This window comes from Falco biarmicus, chromosome 2 (assembly GCF_023638135.1).
Source record: "Falco biarmicus isolate bFalBia1 chromosome 2, bFalBia1.pri, whole genome shotgun sequence".
NCBI lineage: Eukaryota > Metazoa > Chordata > Aves > Falconiformes > Falconidae > Falco > Falco biarmicus.
The window spans coordinates 102,924,760-102,938,853 of record NC_079289.1 but is presented as its reverse complement, the minus strand read 5'-3'; the positions used below and the strand labels follow the sequence as shown (position 1 = coordinate 102,938,853).

The window sequence follows — 14,094 nt, the reverse complement described above, 5'->3', positions numbered from 1 at the left end:
AACCATACTGCTGTTGGGGAGACCTAAATGATCATTACTTCACTGCAGACAGAAATGGTCTACTGCGAACAGTTTACGACCTAAATGAAGATTAAGCAAGAGAGGGGAAAAATACTTCGGATTACTGTTTCACAGTTGCTCCGTTTGAGGGAAGTGTGTTGCTGGTCCAGTCTAGGAAAATTCTCAGTGCTGTCACCCCTTTCCCAGTGTCACCAAGACCATCCACTACCGCCTGGTCTCTGTGTGGGGTGCTCAGAGTACCATTGCTTCATCCCTGCTTTGGGGTAAAAGTACATTTTTAAACCAGTTTCCATGCCTAGGAAATGGTCCCATAGCTCCTGTTAGTGCTGTTGCTCCCCCTGTCCTCTCTCCATATCCTCATCACTTGTCCTTACAGAAAAAAGCCACTGCATTTGATCCTCAGCTGTACCACCACTGAGAGGATGGGGAAAGGACATGGGGAGATGGGAAATTCAACAGCTTTTATTGGGCTATCAATCCAAATACCGTTTCCCCATACATGGCTACAGTGTAGCAGATAATGCGTTATGATGGACGAGCTATGGTATTTTCACAGGTATTAGCAGCAGGCAGGCAGTATACAATGCTAAATGATTAATCAAACAATTAAAAGCTGTCTTTGCTTTATATATAAATCCTGTTGCTGAAAACTGATTAAAAGATGAGTTATTTTTTGCCACTGTGAAATTCAATTTTACTTGATACCACAAATAATTTTTATCAAGTACAGCATTATTGGTGAGCTTTGCTTTGAGGAACATGCGCACTCTCCCCCCTCTGAAGGCGCATTTTTGCCTTTGGCTCCATGAAACTGGGTAATACTAGAGGACAAGCCTTTGCCACAACCCAGGTTCATAAGCTGTCTAAATTCTGTTTTCAGATGCTTACAGTTTTCAAACCATCCTTCTTCAATAGTAAAATTTTTCTCATCTTCTCTGTGCCCTGAATCAAAGATTACAGTTGCCAATACCCTCCTTCTCTAAAACCTTAGATATAGCAAATTATTTCTGAGATAATCGGGAAAGTACAATTCAACTTTCCTCATTCCAGGCATGTTATACTTTATTCTAGCCTCTCGATGCCAAAGGAGCTATTTCTAACCAAGCAGGTAGATCATTCCCTGAAGGACAGTGCTGTGGCAAAGCTTTTTGCTTTGCTTTTAAATTAATAGTTAAAGCGACACACTGAAAACTAATCAGTTACACTGAACACCAGCACTGTCTGTGTTCTTCTGTCTTTGAAAAGCACAGACTTCAGCACCCTAGGAACTAATGCACAGTCTTCTAGTATGTGGACATTGATTTATAGGGGCTTTACACAAAGTACTTCCACAAACACCCATTTAACAAAATCCTCAAAGTCGAGCTAATTAGAATTGATGTGCCAACACTTTAGATCCTCGCAATGATCAGTTTTTACAGAGGGAAATATAAAATATGGTTCTGAGTGGTTTTTAAAAATTTTTCATTACCATATAAACTGTTCCTTTTTTGCTCCTTGAATAAAAACTATTTTAAATCGAAGTGAAACTGTAATTGCTTTATTCCAAAATCTCAACTCCATGCTTCTTCTTTCACATGGGACTAACACTTACTCTGTGAACACCAACATTTTCAGTTGAGGAGACTGAAATTTAAACTTCTGATGTGGAAAAGAAATATTAAAGCTACATTTACATATTTCTATCATTGTAAACATCAAGGTTCCTCAGTATTTTCTTCAGGATTTGAATTTATTTACATGATCATGAGAACTAAGCTCATTTAAATGCTGGCACAGTTAGTCTCAAACCTTACACCAGAAATTAAATTTGAAAAGACTTAAGGAAAAAAAGGACCAACAGGAAGAGTTAGACTACCAGCTCTGACTTGTCTTGGGAGTTGCTGGGTCCTCTATTTAGTTTACATTTCTGAAAAACCTCTTTATCTTAATGATACAGTAGAAAGTTACCATCATGCTGGCTTAGAAATACTACAAGTTCTTTAATTTAGCCACAGTAGTGGAAAGCACATTGTATTGCTGACTTTTTCTATACTACCAGCCCTTCAAGTTTCAAGTTGATATTGTCAAGTACATACAAATAAATCATACCGGTGGCATGAACCAACTCACCAGCACTGGTACGTGTTTGCTTTGTCTGTGTTGCTGCTGTTAGTTCAACCTGCGTATCATAATCACAGTGGACCCAAACAAGTCTTAAACAAGGACCTAAACCACTTAGCTGCTTAAGTATATGGAATCACAATCTTATATTTTACCGTTCATATTTCACTAAAAACAGAGTAATCTATTAATGCAAGAGAGGTCAAAGGAATAAACCTCTCAAATATATATCATGAAGTATATGCTCCACTTTATCATGCGCTAGTATATAAAATATTGCAACTGTCGTTATTTTGGCTTCTGTGTCTTCAGGAGCTGAGAACTATAGTTTGAGGATATTAATACACACATATCTATATTGGTCTCCATTTTTTAACTTGTTGAGAAATATTAGACAAGAGTAAATGCATGGTTTTCCTTTTAGTTATACTGTTGGTGTTCCAAAAAGGCACAATACTGTTTTGCTCAATGAATTAAAAGGGAATATTTAAAGATAATTTCATTGAAACAGAACTTCCTCATTCTGAATATATGGTTAGAACAGGCAGCCAAATTTCAGTTTTCAAAAGACAAAAGCTAATTTCAGAAGAGGTTTTTGGAATTAGGAGAAGACAGCTGTGAATCTGGCACATACTCTCGGAATAAAGTTTTGTACAAGCTACACAATTGCTAAGATACTTCCCTCAGAGAAAGTTAAAAGAGCAAAATGATGACTTCTAAATGCAAAACTGAAGAACAGCTCTTCTAAAACTGTTAAATACCCTAAAATTGTAATTGCCATCCTCAGCAATTAAGATTTAATTTCTCTCTCTAATGTTTATTCTTTAGTTACTGGAGGGAAATATTTGGAATACAAGAAAAAATTAATTGTATACTTGGCTAGAATACAAAGCCTTACAATTCTTAGTGGAACAAGTATGTGAAAATACATTTTCTATTTATTTGTGCACAACATAACTAAATTTTTAAACAAGGTGCCATAGAGTTACTCCCGACAGCCAGAACCCAAACAAAAAGCCTGGTCTGATTTTAAACGTAGGTCAAACAAATTTCATGAATTTAAGTGTATTTTAGAAAAGGTATCATTTCCACATAACATCATGATTATGCTAACAGGGCCAGACAGTGAATATGAGGATTAGGCCGAAAGTGCATTCCAGTCTTTTTACACAGCAAACCAAAATATTCAACTAATTATTGCTTCAATATAGTAAAATAACATTTTCTGTAGAGAAACAGATTCTTGGGGGATTTCTTCTGGCAACATATCTTTCAAATGAAACCACTCTCCACCCTCCAACCTTACATAAAACAGAACTATTACTGTATTTAGTATTTCAGTACTTTTGCCCTTGACCCAAAATAGTAATAATATACTGACTGCTTTTCCATCAACAAGATTACTAGATCATAAAAAAAGATTTCTTCTAATTGCAACATATTTTTAAGTATTGTATTACAGTGGAATAGCTATGCTTTAAATTGTAATGTCTAATTAAAAGCTATCAGTTACTTTAATGCAAATCCATTAGGTTAAATTTATCAGCTCCTGTTCATATGTTAAGTAGATTATCATTCTTAATGAAGATCTAACAAAAAACCAGCAGTTACCACAATGCATACTTAATCATATAGCAACCTACCTATGTTTTCTTAATATGGAATACAATCACACAGTATCACTTTCCAACTAAAGCATACTGCACAGTCTTGAAGCAAATGAAGAACAGGGAACTACTATTTCAAAGGAAAGATAATAACCTTTCAAAGAAGAAAGCAAGGCAAAGCTATGGAAGGTGGAGAAAAGCCCAATTAATCTAGCATATACTACTAATATTATTCCAAAATTTACAGCTGATAGGTCTAGCAACCAGCGTTACCCTCCCTTGCCTTAGGGTAGATGGTAGCTGTCACTGAATGGATCTAAAGCCTTTTAGACATAAAAATCTTCAGCAAAAAGACCTTATGCTAGGATCAATAAAACTAAGAGCTACCATACAAACATTAGGTTACTTTTCTCTCGCTGGGAAACCAGCATATGGCCTCTTGCTTGCAACTCCAGATTGTAAACACAGTTAAAATGTCACGGCAAGCAGCACTGCTTAAATTCTTTCCTAACTGTTTAAAGAAATCCAGCTGAATTAGGGAAAGCAAAACCAACTGCTAAAGGGCAACATTATACGCTAGATGAGGCAGGTCAAGCTTATGCTGCTGAATTGCCCGCATCTGCTGATAGGTATGCAAAAAAGCTGCCAAATGTTTTCTGCCAGGCTGCTGCGCTGACCCTGCTGCTCTCCTTTAAATGAGACCCGATTGACTGCTATGTTGACGGGAAGCACTAAGCTGAAATTGCTTAGTCTTTGTTGTACGCCAAGAGAGACTGATTTTTCCTGTCACCTACTGTGCTGAAGGAGAACAGAAACAAAATCACAAACAATTGCACATGAGGAGGGAGCAGCGCTCCTGCTTGCTTCAGTCACATGCTGGATGAATCACCTGGAGCCTGGATGCCTCAGGAGCAGCTCTGCGACCCGTGACACTGCAATGATGACAGCAGAAATCAAACTGCTTCCTTGCTTAAATCCTGGCCAGCAGAGTACCTCCCTTGCTCCTCGCAGAGAGAAAAGGCAAGAGCCACAGTCTCCCTGCAGGGCTTCATAAATGAGCCACACTTTCTTCAGCACAAATTTGGTGATAATATCTTCCAGTGACTGAAGGCGAAAAACGTAGATGACAGTAATCTCACCATCTGGATCCCTGTAACCTCAGACCCACAACCTGCTGGATTTAACATGTAAAACCCAGCAAGAGCATATCTGAACATTTAAACTGGGTCTGCTGCTCTATGACGTGAGAGTAAAGATGGTCCCTCACAAAAGGTAGGAAAGTGAATACTGGCATAGTATTTTATGCTACGGAAAGTTTATTCACATTTTCTAACAAACACTGTAGCTTGTAAAAATATGGTTACTGCAGAAACTGAATGAAAAGATTGTCCTCCCGCCAATGACCTCTCTCATTCTTGAGGCAAGACTAACTTCCTTTTCACTGAAAATAAGTTTGCAAGTGGATTTACTATTGCTATTTTGATCACGATTCATTGAAATATGTATAGAAATAAAATTGCCTGAAAAATTGATTCTACAATAGCTCAAGTGCCTTTAAAGTATAACATTACACTTATGCTTTTCAATTATTTATGGTTGATGGCAATAATTTCACTGATTTGGGAGAGAAAGCGCTCAGTACCAGCCCACAATTACATCCTACTGTACGTTGTTCTTTGTTGATTTCACATGTGAAAAGCAACTCCTCTCAAACTGGGCAAACCCGCTCTCTGTGCTCTTTCATGCTAATGACATAATATTAGCTACAGCTTCACAAAGCGTACATAAAACTGGCTGTAAAGTGTCTGTGAAGAGCATCCTAGGCTACATTGTATGAGCTGCACTGGCTAATGCTTGGGAAAAGTAGCCTGAACAGAGCTCACGTCCCTAAGAATGAAGCTCTGACACTTAAATCCATCTGGAGAGGCCTTCAAGGTGTCTCCACAGAATGGACCACTTCTTAATACATACATTGTCTACAAGGTACCTCTGCCTCTTTCATATTCACTGACAGTGACAAACTTTTCTGTTTGCAACAGCAGGACAACAGCAGATGCTCACCACAAAAGTTCCTATGCTGGATCTGCTGGCTGGATCAGGAGCACAGGGACCCTGTAGGAAGCTTCCTCTCAAGTACAGCAAGGGAAGTAAAAGCAAGGGCCAAGGCCATAAGTTATCTGGACACTTCTACATTTAGAACTAAGCAAGCATTTTGGATAGTGCAGCTCTGTCAGACACCAGTTACACACATTCAGGGACTGTCTCTGTACCCCCTGTGCCCCAGGAGGGCTGGAGGTCAGAAAGTCCAAAGGGCTGTGGCAGAACCGTGCTGAACACTTGTATCGGCAACAGACTGCCCTCACCTCCCTTGCAGAAACACCTATTTCACTCACAGTCAGCCAAGGTGGGAAATTTCAGACTGGGGGAAAAACAGCACAATAGCATTTCATTATCAGCTACAAGCATATACATTTCTAAAGGATTTTTAAAAGGTGGCTTCAATAGTTTGCCTCATCTCTTTTGTATTTTACATTCATATTATTCCACACAACTCTCCTGAAGGCTAAACATCTTAACCTCTTTGAAATGTCAACCTCAGTAAAAGAAACACGTTCTACCTAATTTGTCCTTATTTCCACTCATCCAAAATCCCATTAAAGTCAAGTGTACTACTTTTTTTTTTTTTTTTTAAATTCTCTCTCAGTATTCATTTACCAGCAAGAACAGGGCGTTTTATCCCCAGGTGGTGAAAGCTCACATATGGAAATATATTTAATTGGTTTAAAGATCTAAACATAATCTCCTTCCGCCCCCTCCTCACTGAATGGCTCTCCCATAACTGAGCAAAGCACTCAACACAGTTATATAAGACAGAAATGCACAAGACTGCATTGCCAGCCTTAGAAAGAAACATTTGCAAGTGATTTCAGCAAAGCATTAGCGCTTTTGATTAGCGAGCTTATCTGCACGTAGACCTAACAGAAAAACCTAAATGAAGTAGCATCCGAAGCCCGCCCTGGGCATCCTTCTGTCCCCAGCGTGTGTGATGCACCGTGGCTGGCAGCCCTCTGCTCCACACCCGCTCCACCAAACACTGGCACAACAGTTCTAGAGAGTCACATGTGAAATGGGAGACTCTGCTGACACTTCCGTCAAAGCACCCCCAGAGGCAGGGGGTGGGTGGGAAACCAAGGGGAGAGGAAAGGAGCCAGGGTGGTTATTTTCTGTCTGGTTTCATGACTGCCCCAATCGCTGCCATTTTTCCTCTGCCTCCTGCAAGTCCCAACTCAGAATTTCAACTGTAGCCTTTAATCTCATTTTCTGTCATAATCTCCAGCACTTACTGGGAAAGATGTAAGCACTGTAGAAAACACAGCATCTATCTTACTAAGATTTACACCGTATCAAATTGTACTTATTAAAATAGACATATAAGGACAATTTATTCAAATATGTATCACAGGAGAAATGTGGTATTTAAAAGCATGTTACTATGGTGTCCATCGACTAGGGTAAAATTCAAAGCTTAAAATGCAGTTATGTTAATAGCTACAAAATATCATGAAAAACACATTTTAGAAATTAAGAATTCTTTCTCCCTTCATGATTTCTTTTCTGGGCAATGCATTCCTATTTCCTCCTCCCCTGTTCAATACAACTCATTAGTTAAATTCACTTTTCTACATAATTATCTCTAAATTCACCTAGTTTTACTGAATTACTAGCTCACGGAGAAATACTGGAAACAGGTATCTAACAGAAATCACACAAAATGACTAATCACTGTTGTTAATAGAAGACACCAAACCAGCTAGTGCTACCTTCTGCTCTGAACCGACACTCTCCATCCTTCTGCAGCACATGCACATGATAACCCACACACATACTCTTCCAGCGTTACTTGCCAAGCATGGCAGTAAAATTTTATTTAACGTCCCTTTAAAATTAAACCAACTCTTCTGCTTCCATCCACATCATCCACAACCACACTTCATAGACACCTCCCAAGAATATTTGTAATGGGAAGGGGGAGGGGATCCAACATGCATATTACAGAAGCCAAAGCATAATAATGCTGCAACTTAAAATATTTTGCTGTTTGGAACATTTTTTGTTGTAAAGGGCAAACATGCAAAGCAGCAGGATCAACTTTCCAGCCCCAAGCTAAATGCCCACAAATTTACCTCTGACAACCTCTTCCACAGACTCTGTAGTTGTGGTAGTAGTAGTTGCAATACTGGTAGTTCTTTCAGTTGCCTCCTCGTACTCTTCCTCTGTCTCTTCTTCAATTTCATCACCATCATCATCATCGTCATCAGCATCTTCATCTTCCACAACAGTTAGATCCTCATCTTCCTCTGGTTGTTCTTCTACTACCTTATCATCACTAAATAAAAAAAATTATAATGTTGTGTCAGCAACAAAATTATTTCAGGATAACAACAGAGAACACTCTGTTCAGAAACTCTGTAAGGACAAGAAGTTACCTGTTTCTCTGTCTTCTTCCCTCCCTTTAAATAAAAAAGAAAGAATCAGGGGCTCTGAAACATCCCAACAAGTAAGAAGTCAGAAATGCTAAACCCCCCCCAAAAGTCAACATTAGCAATGCGGGAGAAAACTAGCAAGACTGGAGCTCCTCCTTTTGCACAGGGATGGAAAAAGAATCCCCATCAGCAATACCCTATTTTGACAGCTGAATAACACTCCAAACATGCTTGCTCCAAGCAACTGTCAACAAATCAATTTTTATTTTGAAAGCAGCTCAAATTAGCTCAAAATGCATTCAGTTGATATGCACACAGAAGCAAAAGAGCTCCTCAGGACTCACTCACCCAGGAGACATCTTATCCAGAGGTTCACTGTGGACTACCTCAGTATTCCTCTGTGAAAGACAGGCAAGTGCTAAAGTGATGTGAAATTGTCTACACTGACTGCCGAGTTTTTTGTTCTGTTGTTAAAAGTTTTGTGGTGAATGGAAAAGCCACCTGAACAAGAACCATGCAGAGTTGTCTGTTTGCACAAAGGACAGGACAGAGACAGTTGACACGTTGATGCTGCAGCTCATGCTTAGCTGATTTTTGTCTTTGGGGTTTTATCTCCAGCACAGCAAGCTCAGCTCAGATGTGCTACGCTACCAGCATCACTGTACAGTTGATGCGCAAGGCCTCCATAAAAGACCCATGGTACTGATGTGTACTAGGATGGCAACACATGCATCCCTATGCTCACAAAGAAATCCCAAACTACTGGGCTAAATATTGTTGTCCATCATGGTGCTTTAAATTCATACAGCCGCCTAAAATCCACAGCCTTGGACGACAGGAGAAAATACTGAAGCTGACTATCAAATGCATTGGGTGGCTTAATAGGTTAAGGATTTTCTGGAATCACTCTTAGTTCTGAATGATATAGGCAACAAGCCAAAAACTGTACTCTTGGGTACTGCTACCGTTCTTTTGAATGCTTCCTAACTCAGTGCCCAGCTGTGGCAAGGTTTCAGGTTTGTTAATCTGATCTACTTGAAATTTACTACTAATGAATAAATGATCTTTAGATATTCAAACATGTGGTGACTTTTTGTCACCTTCATACACAAGTGGTTTTGCATCTTTTTCATAGCATTGCATATGCTTGAACAGCCTTTTAGGTGAAGTTAACAACTGCTCTCCTTTACCTCGTTTTGAGGGTCAAACCTCTCATATTTCATTTTATAATATGTTGCCTACTACAACTTTGAAAGCAAACTCAGAGCAAAAAGGAGGGCAGTATGATATTTCTTAATAGGATATTAAGAAGAAGTTAAGAAATAATGATAAAAAACTTGTATGTCTCAAGCCTGACTACTAGGAGAAAGCTAACTCTACTTCAGTCTTTCAAACATGAATGAATCCCCTGTTCCCTTCTACCCCAAATATGTGGCCTCCAGAAACACATTGCAGATTTAAGATAATAGTGAAGCTCTCCACTGGGGGAAGCCCAGGCAGGTTATACAAATGGATGTGGCAAAACTACCTTGCAGAATAGTCTGCATAACGGGTCATCTGTTTCCATTTACATGGGAGAAAGACTGAAAAAAGAGCACAAACCCACTGGATTCTTCTCTTAATTTTTCTTGATTTCTAAGAACTGATTCAGAAATCTCACCATTGCCACTCTGGTTTCCCCCTGGAAATCTAATTTCAGTATGTCTGAAATTTCCAACTTTTTTTTAGTTACTCCTTTCTGAACAGTATATTTCTTCTGTTTTTATTTTTCTTACCACTTATTTAAGAACATGAAATAAATGCTACACATACACCGTTTTCAACTGCAAGAGTGAGGTGGATTTGTAAAACCCAGTATGTTTCTGATCTCCAGGTTAAGGGACATCTAGACTTGGCTAGCTAGACATTTAAACTAGACATGCCAAGTATAAGACATACAAATTTTGATCAAGAGCATTAGACACCATATGCCTTTCAACACTGAAGAAAGCTGCTCTCTGTCTTTCTCTCACCTAAGCTACAAATACAGCGTGCTTTAAAAAAACCTGTGATTATTTTTCCTCTTCCTTTCAAATGAATGATCACTCCCAGATATTGGCAAGCTCATAAAGTTAAAAAAGGATAACAAAAACAAGCTAATAAACAAAGGAAAGTCAATTAGTCACATGGAAAGCCTCTTCAAAAATAATTTTTATGTGTGCATCCACTATCCATCTGTTCTTAGCTACACGAAAGCAATCAACTTGGCTATGTCAGTTCACAGTATTTTGCTGGAAAATTCTCAGCATCAAGGCCAAGATTTTTTTTTTTTTGGGGGGGGGGGGGATGTGATGGTGAATGGGGCAGGATGAAGGAAGACAATTCTCTGTGTGCACTGGTTGGCTGTGCCTGCCATCAGCGGGCCTTGGTTTCTTCTCCAGTAGCTTACCAGAAGTAAATGCTTAAAGGATAGCCCCCACCTACTTCCCTTTATGACTTGCTGCTTGCTGAAGAACTAGACATCTGAGAATGTGAAAAAACACCCCAGAAGTGATGAAAGACTACAACAGCTTATGGCATCAGGCTCCTGAAAATATTCTAAAAAGTTAGCACAAAACTAGTAGAATATTCTTTCTACTACTTTGATCACTCCTAGGAAAATCGTATTTCTGCTAGCAACATATTCTGCAAGACTCAAATCACAAGGGTAGTATTTCACCGGATTATATTTTATTACAAGTTTCAAGAAAAAAGAACAATGAAAACAGAAGTGGTTTTGCCTTAGATTTAGATACCTAAATGGAAATGAAAGTCTTGCTATATACTTAGGAGAATTAAGATACCTGAAATTGGGCTTTACAAGTCATTTCCCTATTTAACAGGCTTTAAAAACTTTCATTGTACAAAATGTGAAGCTGTATCAGGTTCTGAAGAAGCATTCCAGGCTTTCTCTAAAAGTAATTATTTTTCTAGTTGCCTACTTTATTTTTATTTATACAGTGCTCAGTTAGTCTCTTCCCCTATTAGTGCTCTCTTCAAAAGAGAAGGGATGCTCTTTTAAAAAGTTTCTTCTTGAATGAAGCCAACTACCAGAAACCGACTGTCCTGGCATTATTCTGATGGTTTAATCATGCTCAGCTATATCGCACAGTGTAACAGACCAAACAGCATGAATACACAACAGCCAGGGACGTATCCTAGCAAGGCCTAACAGCGACAACAGCAACAGTTTCACATTGGTTATCAAGGCTACCCACTAAGTCACGCACTCCTACGAGTCAGTCACTGCTCAACAGTGCGAACAGAAGATGACCACATCATCCCAAGAGGCCACGGTTATGACAGACATGAGAAAATCAGCAATGCCAAGTAGTCCCTGCGCAGCGTTCCTCAGGGGCCCAGGGCCACAGGGAAGGAGGGGGGCTCCCGGTGTTTGTCAGTAATCAGGGGACTTTGAGCCTCATGCTTGAAGGCCCGCATTTAGTATAAACAACGCTACATCTTGCTGTGCTTCTGCTGCAAACAAAGACAGCAGGTGGACTTTGCATATTTTTACTATAGCAAAGGTACTATGTCTTGTAATAAACATGAAAAAATGTGCTTTTGTTTTCTTGGATTTAACCATGGCTACCATCCTGGCTCTTCTTTAAAAAGCGCACACACGAGAGGGATGATAGAGAACAACAGAGAAGGCAATTAACTTACACTACAACATCTGGAATAAAGCATCAGCTTTTCAAAGGGGGGCAAAGCACTCTGCATTGCACAGCCTGCAGAGCTGTTTCTCCCTGTCATGTTAAATGCTCTGGTACCATTCACATTTCTCAATTAGCACCACCACAGTGCTATTTCCCAGACAACACATCTAACTTTTGCACACCTTTCACCTCAGTACTCCATTTAAACCACTGTTTTCAAACAAATTTTTACTACCAAATGAGTGTGGATACTACGGTTTTTCTCAAAAGACTTGGAGGTTTATTTACTATGCACAGCAGGTGTGCTTACTTATTGGTATTATTATTACATTTCACCTTCTTCAGTGAAGAAGTATGACTCAGTTTGTTTCTCCTGGAACCACAATACCTTGACAGCTTTTTCTATATATTCCCTTGATACCATCCCAGCCAGGGTTTTATTAGCACCACAGACTGCACCGTCTCGTTTACAAGAAATTGTTGACATTTCGCTTTATCTTAGTGGTGCTGATGACAGTGGTTTTCAAAGGCTGCTCAAAAGAATTACTTGATACACTGACAAGTTCACAAATTTGTAAAGCTGTATTACCATCATCTGAATTTAACAGTTCAGCAATAAACAGCAGAGGTAAACTGTTAGGCTTGAAGGCAGCCATGAAAATACTTGCATGCACACATGCACACGTTAGTATCTCTCAATCTCCTGTCAGTAGAGCCTTTTGGCAAGGAGGGCCAGCACTTTACTTTCATGGTGGACGCAGAAGTTATCATGGCTTTGAACCTTCTGTTTCAATCTCCTCACATACGAAATATTGACATCCATTCCCCCTATCATGGAAACCATGCTTCCCTTGAGCATTTAAGTAGCATACTGGGTGTTTAATACAAATCATCTGCGCCCCTGTGTATGGTGAAATGAGGCATTTGAAGTTTGGTGGGTTTAGATACGTTTCCAATGCCATGGACACACTGGGGTTCCAGGCAGCCGTAAGAGGTAATTGATTCCACTGACTCCAACAGAAACATACCAACCATTCCGATGGCTGTATTTCTGCTTTTAAAACACATACCACTGTACAGCTCCTCCTAGTATGCACCTAAGCACACAGTTACAAGCAATGTTTAAATCAGGGGTCCTCAAACTACGGCCCGCGGGCTGGATACAGCCCCCCAGGGTCCTCAATCCGGCCCCCGGTATTTACAGAAACCCCCTGTCCCCCCCGCCAGGGGCCGGGGGGGGGAAACCAAGCAGCCGCAGATGACGGCCTGCCACTGCATCCGCGCGCCGGCCCCCTGGTTAAAAAGCGTGAGGACCCCTGGTTTAAATCATGGATCTTTAATGTTATCTAATAACTTCCTTTTCTCAATCCAGCACTACAGTTAAGAGCTGGTACCAATGTATTATTTATCCATTTCACTCAGAAGTGTGCATCATTCTGTTACTTTGTAAAGGTAAAACTGAAGAAATGATAAAGGAAAACAAAGCAAAGCAGATTGGGCTACCTCTTGCCATTCAAGAAATAAAAAAATGTTAGTAAATGAAAGCTTGTTTTCTGTATTCCAGTAACTTCCAACAGGGACAGAGGCAGAACACAGATGAGAATGACGATGAGTTTCCTTTCTAATGGTGTTTCAGAACTCATGGGGCATAAGCTACTCTCTGAGAGGTTTCTGTCTGCAACCATTAATTTCAGACAAAAATGTGGCAAAGCTTTCAATTTAGGATAACAGGTAACTGCCGACTAATTACTGCTATTAGGAAGCAGCTCATGCTTGTCTGCAGTAAATGCTCATCCATTTGGATGTATTTGAACCATGACTTTTGCCAAGTAACTTGAACAAAAACATATACCCCATTAGTGCGTGAAAAAAAATATGAAAAGGTGTTCAAGACAGGTGTTTCAATATCTGGAAAGATTAGCATTCACTACACTTTGCAACTGTATTTTATTGCAAATAGATTCCATCTGGATTGCAGTTTTTATCCGCCACCAAGCCTGGGCAAATAGCCGGGTGGGGGGAAACTCATTCTAGGAGAGGAACCAAAACAGTTGCTGTCTGCCTACAGAGTGCAAGGCCATATATGTTGGCTCTAGATAGTTGTGGGAATTAGTATAGGAGAAGCAACTACTACACATAACTTGCAACCCTACAGGCCAAGCTGACACTAATTTATGTATCTGTAACGTTTACCCACTGCTG

General features: G+C 39.7%; 1 protein-coding gene across 2 annotated transcripts in view; it reads right to left on the bottom strand.

Moving 5' to 3' along the window:
- APP (amyloid beta precursor protein) overlaps positions 1–14,094 on the bottom strand; it is a 229,353-nt gene that overhangs the window by 87,474 nt on the left and 127,785 nt on the right. For both annotated transcript variants that reach the window (XM_056327035.1, XM_056327036.1), the window contains exon 6: positions 7,916–8,118. In XM_056327035.1, the coding sequence (XP_056183010.1) occupies positions 7,916–8,118 (203 nt within the window). The remainder of the gene's footprint in view (positions 1–7,915; positions 8,119–14,094) is intronic.